The 9660-nt window shown below is 40.0% G+C and overlaps 1 protein-coding gene across 1 annotated transcript in view; it reads left to right on the top strand.

Annotated features, from left to right (window-relative positions):
* The window catches only part of slc36a1 (solute carrier family 36 member 1), an 83805-nt gene that overhangs the window by 36802 nt on the left and 37343 nt on the right, over nucleotides 1-9660 (top strand). The window contains exon 11 of the mRNA XM_037675644.1: nucleotides 2449-2618. Coding sequence (XP_037531572.1) covers nucleotides 2449-2618 — 170 coding nt within the window. The remainder of the gene's footprint in view (nucleotides 1-2448; nucleotides 2619-9660) is intronic.

Here is a 9660-nt window from a genome sequence, read left to right as displayed (position 1 = left end):
CATATTTAGCTACATCTACTAGCATATTTAGCTACATCTACTAGCATGTTTAGCTACATCTACTAGCATGTTTTGCTACATCTACTAGCATATTTAGCTACATCTACTAGCATATTTAGTTACATCTACTAGCATGTTTAGCTACATCTACTAGCATGTTTAGCTACATCTACTAGCATGTTTAGCTACATCTACTAGCATATTTAGCTACATCTACTAGCATGTTTAGCTACATCTACTAGCACGTTTAGGTACATGTACTAGCATATTTAGCTACATCTACTAGCATATTTAGTTACATCTACTAGCATATTAGCTACTTCATTGACTCAGTTCTTCTGACGGTGAAGCGATAAACAACCTGAAAAGCTCCGAGGTGTATCAGCATCTCCACAGTAATAAGGTCGGTGGTGTTTTGTTACAAGAGGTGGGACACAATCTTATTGACCTTTAAAGCAGACACAGAGCCCAGCCAAAGCCTTAAAGTCCTCCATCACTGAGCTTGGGTTAATTGTAGAGAAAATCATAAAACTGAAGACGAACAAATACTATAATGCCGTGCCCTCCATACACCTGAAATCATACCTAATGTTCTCGTCACTGTTTTCAATCCTTCTGAGGATCTGGCGTCTCTTCTCCGGTGGTTCATTGTAGTCCAGACACAAAGTAGGATGCAGGATTTCCTCCGTCGGTCGTTTGTCCACAAAGTGAAATGAGCACACATGCAGCGTTTTGGGCGGTCTCTTCAAGTTCACATTTTTTCAGCCTCATTCTTCTTCATTCCTCATCTGTAGGTAGGAGATGGAAACTAGACCGCTTTTCACAGGAACACTCTTTTTGTTTTGGGTCCGTGTTCAAAACTCTGTTGTTGTAGCCACTGATTGTGTAGCCGTGAACACAACAGGTACCTGAACTCAGCACAGCTATTTTAGTAAACTTTGTTTGTTAAATAAATGTAAACAAAACAAAAGCAGCATTTTATCTGCTAAACTGAATGCAAATGCGGTCCGTGCTCCGCTACCATGCTTACTGCTGCTTCCTGTGTCCGACAGGAAATTGTACGCAGAATCATTTATACAGTAGAGCCCCCAAGATAAGGTGGATAGTACTAATTCATAGGCCTGTCACGTTAACAAATTTTGCTGGGTGATTAATTATCTCAGAAATGATTGCGATAAATGATAATATTGTTTGAAATTTGACAATAATTAGTAAGAAAAAAAATTGGTTAATTTTATTTTGCATGTAGTACCTTTTTTGACCCCCGGATGGCAGTATAAGACTGTTTGAACCAAAGGATGGATATTGAGGGAGCGAGCAGCGTTTCTCTTTAAGAAAAATGGGAGGGAAGCCCCCTGACATGACATGGGCTGTCTCCCTTTTTTTCTGGTTCTCAAAATGGTTTGCTCGGTGTGGTTTGAGCTCTTTAGCATAACATTTGTCACATAAAGCTTTAAATAATAATAATAATGAAAAAAATAAAGAAAAGAAAACAAGTTCTCAACTTCTTTTTGCAGAGAAAAACAACTTTTTACACGAAGGCACGGGTTTCAACCGTGAATTTTGGAGCTTCGACAAGATGGAGTTTTTTTCCCCCAAGGTCGGCCTGTTAGCTTAGCTCGTAGCTTAGCTTCTCAGCTTAACGATCCAAAAACACGATTGTGGACGGTTAAAATGGATTTTAAAGAGAAAAGAGAAAGGGAGGGGTCAGTGAAGAGCACCGGAGTTGAGCCTTTTGTCGTCCAGTGTCTTCGGTAGAAATAGAGAGACAAAGAAACGATAAAGCTGATAAATGAAAACGAGGTCGATAATTGTTATTTATCATGCGATTAATTGATTTATTGTTTATTGCGACAGGCCTACTAATTCAAACATGTCCTAACTTTGAGTTAGTTTTCAGCACACGCAGCTGACGCTTCAATAACAAACGACAAACCCTCAGTAGTTAATCTGCTCCTCACAGACGAAGGTGTTTGGTGTTTTTTTTTTTTTATAGACACCGTCAGTCTGATTTTTAACGATGGAAATGCTCCCACAATAACGACGGTGAAACCAAATTCTCAGATTGGATCTGTTTGCTCATTACTTGTTGCTATCACCACAGCTGCAGGAGGGAGAGACGCCCATTGAAGTTTCTCTTGCGACTGAACTGATGCTGCTTATTAGTGGAATAGATTGGCTGTTAAACGAGGTTGACAACTGAAAGACGACAATTAGCAGCATCTGTTTGAAACCGTGAACAGAGGGCAGTCAATGTTTGCTGCTTCATTTAAAAAAAAAAAAAAAAAGGATTGTAGTGTTTAGTTTGTTGGAGTTTTTATGGGTTTTGTTTATAAAACATCACAACGTTGTGTTTGATTTTCTTCACTTTTTTCTTTTCCATTTAGTCTGAACCTGCGTTTCTTTTTGAAACTTTCCCAACTAAACTCCCGCTGCCTCTGCTTCCAGGATGTACCAGGTCGTGAAGCTGCTCTACTGTTTTGGCATCTTCGTCACCTTCGCGTTGCAGTTTTACGTCCCAGCAGAGATCATCATACCTTGGATAGTAGCTCGCGTGTCGGAGAGGTGGGAAACGCCCGTCGACCTCCTGGTCCGCACCTTCCTCGTCATCATCACATGTAAGAGAAATAAAATATCATCTATGTCGCTCATTTCTACCCTTTTCCCCCCTCTTGCAAATATGTACACAAACACCTAATGAATGATTCAGAATTTTATTTTATTAGGGGTGCACAGATAAATCGCCCCCGATTTCCTTAATTTTGGTGATCTGCGATTGACCGATACCGATTTGAGAAAACGATTTTACCGATTTTTTTTTGGTAGTTTTAACAACAATTGTCTAAACTTCATTTATATTTCAGAGCACTACCTCATGGCCAGTTAAAACAAGTTTGTATTGTTTCTAGGATATTGTTCAATGGTATGTTTTTCAGTAAAATAATATTGGAAAATTGAAGGCACATTGTGACCTTATAACGTCTGACAGTGTCGCTTATTAAACAAAATTGGTATCGGCCAAAATCCCAATCGGCAGGTCAGGCCTGTTTAGAGATCAGTGATCGGCCAGAAAACTGCAGTAGGTGCACCCCTATATTTTATTATAAATCCTAGAGATATGTTTATGGATGTCTGGTGTTTTGGTGCTGAAGGCTCCAACAGAGCTGGAAGGGTGAATGGCTGGAAACTGCGAGGTTCGTCAGTCAGGATAAATCAATTGCTCCTTTGGAAATCCAAAATATTTTGACAGTTTTTTTCTTGAAACATCTCTTTAACACTGAATCAGCTTGAAGGTAGGCGGGTTCGTCTTCACAGCTGAGGTATTTTATGTGCCTGAGGTTGGAAATGTAGGGATCTGTGTAGCCCTGGTTCTTTGATAGCATGAATGAGATGTTTGTCTATAGGTATGCTCCCCTGAGTAATCCTCAGGAGCTCCTTTGTCATTACGCCTGCGTGATTGGTTGGCCTGTAGGTGCTTAAAGATAAAGCTTAAAGATCGACCTCTTTCTTGCCTCATACAAGGAGGGTGAACTTGTGAGGTCCCTTACTCGTGCTCTCAGAAACCAGTCTTACAAACGTAACCTTTAGTTCTCTTTCAAGAATTTTATATTGCCTCACAAGCTCCCACTGAAAACAACTACAGTTCATTTTAGAGGTAGTGTACCCGAGGCAGATGTCCTCTGCACCACGTGCCAATGTAGGTGAAGAAATATCCAAGCTCTGGAGCGCTGCAGAAGTGTTAAATAAGGCCCAGCTTTCAGCAGAGCGCGTGTCTGGAAAAGAAACACCCCTGAACGGAGGCCAAGGTGTCTGAAGGACCCTACTCGTGTTGCTCAGAGTAAAAGCTTCCTCCAGCCTGTGAGAAACACTGTTTATGTATGGGTTTGGTTGTCTCCCTTCTGGGCATCAGCGTCACAGCTGCCAACCAATCCTGGCTGGCGTAATGAAACAAGAGCTTCTGAGGGCTATGTGGGGGAGCGAAACATGTTGCAAACTGGTGCATACAGTCTCACTTTCAGAGCCACTAGTCTTGCGTTATCAGCTGCACATATTGAGGAAGCTCTTGTTTGGTACTTTTCCAGCTCTGTACTCCAGTTGGATGCATGATTCAGGTCCTTGGATCTGCTTGTTGGTCTTGTTTTATAGGGAGGCCGTTTTGCAAGCTGCAGTGTTTTATGCACAGACTCATCACACAAGACACGTGATTATTTTCTACATGTGTAGAACTACCGGTACTCTTGATGACTGTGCAGCTAAAACCTCCGTTGGTTCCTGTGGTCTTCAGCTGGTGGTGATCTCAGGTTGGGATCGCTGCAGTGAAAGACAACCCTTATGAACGACATTTTTAAATTTATTATGATAATACAGTTGAATTTGTATGTCTCGTTTGCAAGTGTCATTATTTTTCACTTTTTTCAGCCCTTTTTTTTTCTCTATGTAACGAATGTTGAACCATCACTTTAATTATGTAAGTAAAGTAGACTAGTCTATGATCAGGTTTTCATGCTTTGTAGGATATTTTTTTTTTCAGCCCCTGACGTCAGACCTTGCGTTCATCGTGTATTCTGATGCAGTAGAACTCAGGTATTTCAGTCCAGAGCCACGACTGGCTAGTTTGCTCCTCCTTTCATGCTGCTGCAACGCTTCTGAAGGAACTTCTGTTCTTGATTTCTTTTGTTGTATTTTTTATTGGTTTCCTTTGAACAGAATTGAAGCAGCGACCACGTGTGTACGAGTTAGCACTTTAAACCAACAAAGACGTGTCGTCGTTGCGTTACTACACCAAGATCTTGCTGAAGAGCATTGTCTACAACTTCTAAGCTCTGCCCTAATTCTTTACAGCTCCTTTTTGTCTTAGTTGAACCAGTTTTGTGGAAATAAAAAGGTAATGTGAAGTAATTTACTAGTGAATTTGTGGAGAAAATAAAGTTCTGTCGTTAAGATGGTTGCTGCAGCTGAAATGGCTGTGAAGCGTTGGCAGACAGTGCAGTGAAAGATGCCTCTCATCCCTCACTAACAGTATTTCCAGCTGATAATGTGGTTAAGCCAACGGCAGGAGGGAGAAATCAGTCTCTTCAGAACTATTGAGCGATTTCAGCAACCCCTTTGTGACTAATTGCTTCCAGATAAGCCCACAGGTTCGTTGTACCTGGAAGATTCCGGTTCGTGTTTCCACCTCAGCAGTGGAGATCTGGCAAATAAATTGGAGAATGGACTGAAAAACAACAGCTGTACTTGAGAATAGATGTTTTTAAGGACACTTTAAGTGTCTTAATTATCTGCGTACATAAGTGTTTGATGCTCAGTTTTAGCATTTTCTTCCTGTATGATCCTTTTTACTTTTACTAGCTTGCTTTACGGACTTTATTATTTTTTTAGTTACATTACATGTGCATAGGTACATTGGACATACATCAATAATGTATAATCATAAACATATCGACACCAATTCACTCTGGTTTACTGTGAAACTTGCAAAGTACCTTATTTTGAAGTTCAATAGTTTGTGCCAAAACAAACATCCCATTTTCTGGTTTTAAAGATTAGAGAAAAATCATTTCTTAAGTATGAATCCAGAACCATGACCACGTTACCTGGGCCTCAGTTCAGATGTACTCGGGTCAAGTAGAAAACTCCTCCATTCAGACCAATAAGAATTTGACGTTCATGTTGAAAATTGTAGATACTATTTCCTTAAGGCTAGAACGGGAAATCTCTTTCATCTTTTTATCAGCAAACATTTCAAAAGTCGTCATCTAAAATGCTATAGGGGTTCATTAGTACAAATGATCCAGGTAATTTACACATTTATGAAGGCACCTTTTTTTCTTCTGACTCGTTAAATATAAAAATAACTTTCGGTCCACTTAAAACATTTTCTTCAGTTTGAAATAAATCCTTGAAACAAAGAGACTGAACTGTTGATGAAGTGAATTCCCACATCAAGCATGGATGTGCAAACTTTTCCTGTTTAAAGTTAAGTCTCTTAATTCTGAACACTTCCTGTTTGCTGAAAAAGGGGCAGATGTTTCGAGTGGTAAACACGACCAGTTCAAGTTTTTAAGGGAGTTGCAAATATCAAATTCAAAAAATACTTGCATCTCCTAAAGAAACTTGTAAAAAGTCTGACACAAACAGTAAGGTATATATTTTTTTTAAACAGTCCAACTAAGGTTGGGTCAAAAACCTCCGTCTTGTCAAAGCTCTAAAATTCACGGTTGAAACCTGTGCCTTCATGTAAAAAGTTGTTTTTCTCTGCAAAAAGAAGCTGAAAACTTGTTTACTGATTTTTTTTAATTTTTATTAAAAGCTTTGTGTTAAAAAACGTGATGCTAAAGAGCTTGAACCACATTGAGTATCCACCATTTTGAAAACCGAATAAAGGAAGGAGAGACAGCCCATGTCATGTCAAGGGGCCTCCCTCCCATTTTTCTTAGAGACACACTGCTTGCTCCCTCACTATCCATCCTTTGGTTCAAACAGTCTTATACTGCCACCCGGTGGTCAAAAAAACAATACTACATGCAAAACAAATTAACCAACATTTCTTTTTAAATTTGCCAATAATTACTAATTATTGTCAAATTTCAAACAATATTATCATTTATCACAATAATTTCTGAGACAATTAATCGCCCAGCAAAATTTGTTATAGTGACAGGTCTAGGCCGTTTGAGGAAATTATACTTTTGAGCAATATAAAAACGACAAAGCATAGTTTGTTTGTTTATATATGTATTACATTATTTGGAAAATTGTTCCCTCCTCTCGTCAGGATCCGTCACACTGCGTTGCTTCGAACAAGCACAATAAATAAATAATAATTCCTATCCAGAAAATCACTAACCTTGAAAACTACAAACATTCACTATTCAAATCCCTCAGCGACCGGGGAAAACAGCGGTAATATTATTATTAGATATACACAACTTAAAAGATCTTAGAGGTTTTGCTTAAGAATAATCTTAAAGGAGTGAAATCAATCATGCATAAATACACATGAAGCTTCTTTTTGCATAAAAATATATAAAGTAAATTAATATGACTTCTTAATTTTCACTTGGACACATGCATCGGCCTTTGTATGTTCACTAATTTCAGACAGCAGCACACATTTTACTGTTATTAAGGTTATTTCAGCTGTAGTCCTCCAGTTCATGTCAGTAGTTTCCTATGTTCTTATTAAAAATGAGAATTTATATAATGAGTAGTAGTCCAGGCTGCTGCTGCTTTCATGGAATCAAAATTGAGTAGAAGAAAGCATTTCTGTTTAAAACGATCTTCTAAGCCCAGTGCGGTGAGGTGTGGTGTGTGTGCAGACACTCACCCTTGAAGTGTGTGTGTTTGCATTCTTTGAAGTGGCTCTGTTGTAGTTCATTTCTTTAATCTCTTAAAGGAATTAGTAAAATCTGTGTGCGTGAGTAAAAGATGAAATACTGACAGTGGAGTAATTGAATGTGCTTCTGCGTTACGTTCCACCTTTTCTACCTTTTCTCGTGCTTTTGCAGTTTTCTGATCATGCATGCATTCGTCATGGGAATGGGCCGATACGTCTACAAGGATTTTGATTTGTGGAGCACCAATCGATTGGTGTGCATTTCTTCAAATTGGCGTGTCTTTCAGAAACTGCTTGTGTTCATCTTACATGTACGGGTTATTTTTTTATTTTTATTTTCCCAGCATCTCATTGATGAGATGGGTGGCAAGACAATGAATATTAAATTCTGCAGCCTAACAGCTAAATGTCGTCTTAACTCACACTCAGAAACGCACACTGAGAACTCTCTGTTCTCATCCGTGTCCCACTTTCAGGCAGCAGCCGTGGTTTCCTGTAAAAGGCCTGTAATAGGTGGAATAGTGCTCCAATTGCTATTGATCCCACCTAACTCGGACCACTGGTTCTCTAACTCTGTCGTCTCGTGCTTCTACTGTCTTTTTTCCCAGGATTCATTGTAGAGGTTTTCATTTACTTTGAGGGTGCAACTTTTACTATAGTACAACTAAAGCTGCAATAGTTAAAAATTCAGGTTTAGTCAAATAGACAAAAGTAAATAACATATATTTTTTAATATCCTCTATGCCTCCAGGTATGTTACTGATAATTGAACATCAGTGTTTATTGTTGGGCATCTGTGTCTGTGATCGTGTTCTTCTAATTTTATTTTTATTGTGTATATATCAGATATATCAAATAGGATGAAACATTACAATGTATTTTGAAATGCCACATTATGGTGACATTTTACTGGCAGTTTTTCGACCAGTTGGAAAAAGGTGGCTTGCCCTCTCCAGGTTAGGAGTGAGCCTCAAGTGGAGGACTTCAAGTATCAGTAGGTTTTGTTCATGAGTGAGGGAAGAATGGAGCGGGAGATTGACAGATGGGTTGGTGCAGCTTCTGCGGTATTTCAGACTCTGTGCCTGTTCATTGTAATGAGGAAGGAGATGAGTTGCGAGGCGAAGCTCTGTTTACCGATTGCTCTATGTTCCTCCCCTCACCTATGGTCATATTTTAAGTTTTGACCATTAGAATGAAGCTTTGGATACAGGTGGTCAAAAGTAGTTTTCTCTGCAGGGTAGCTGGACTCGCCTTTAAGCTTCTTCTCCACGGACGTGGCTTTAATTAGTTTGCTTCAACTCTGCATCAGCCAAATGTGTCTCAAACCTGATCCTGTTTTGTTTTTGGACCCGCCTCAGCCGTAGTTCCATGCAAGCTGAGCAGAGGAAGCGGTTTTGATGTCAGCAAACTGCAGCTGTTGATTGGTCCATGGATTGGTGGCACTGGATGAATCAAGGTCGTACTTGCAAACTCCTCCCGAAGCACCATTTTCAATCCAATCTTTGCCGAGCATTCTTTCCCAAGATAGAGATGTAGAGCTGCAAATTCCTTGTGATCCCATGGACCAGTGGTGAGGTACAAACCTTTTTATCCATTTTGGCAGATCAACACATACAGCATGAGCATGAGAGCCACAAGAAACGAGCGAGTGTACTGGAAGGTGTCTGAAAAACTGGCCACAGCTACACTAGAACATAAAAACTGTGCCAGGACAAATAAAAAAATAAAAAAATAAATCTGACTATCGCCTGCTTTGCACTGACGATCCTACCCATGATCCCACCCACAGAGTGAGAGACACTCTTAATGGAGACGCACCTACATTTGAGTAGAACCAAATAGATATCAGGGTTTCTCCTGTCGGTAGGTAGGGTGCCTGATTCTGTTGATGGGGCGGGGTGCCCCACTTCTATAATGGTAGAGGAAACACTGGAAATGAAGCAATTAGAGTGAAACTTATCAATGGAGAAGCACCTTTAGAGATAGTATGTGAGAAGTCTGTTATCCGGGAAAGACTCGTAGAGTAGAGCTGCTGCTCCTCCACATCCAGAGGAGCCAGTTGAGGTGGTTCAGGCATCTGGTAAGGATGCTCCCTGGGTGCCTCCTTCAGGAGATTTTACAGACATGTCTGACTGGGAGGAGATCCCAGGGAAGACCTAGGACACACTGTAGAGACTATGTCTCATGGCTGGCCTGGGAAGGTCTTGTCCTTCCAGAAGAGCTAGAAGAAATGTTGTGTAAAGAAATGTCTGGACCTCCCTGCTTAAGCTGTTGCCACTGAGACCCGTCTCTGGAATAATCAGGAGATGGATGGATGGATGATA

The sequence above is a fragment of the Nematolebias whitei genome, chromosome 4, assembly GCF_014905685.2.
Source record: "Nematolebias whitei isolate Nwh7 chromosome 4, NemWhi1, whole genome shotgun sequence".
In the NCBI taxonomy this organism is placed as follows: Eukaryota; Metazoa; Chordata; class Actinopteri; order Cyprinodontiformes; family Rivulidae; genus Nematolebias; species Nematolebias whitei.
Note: the sequence above shows the minus strand (reverse complement) of the source record. Positions and strands in the feature narration are given on the sequence as shown.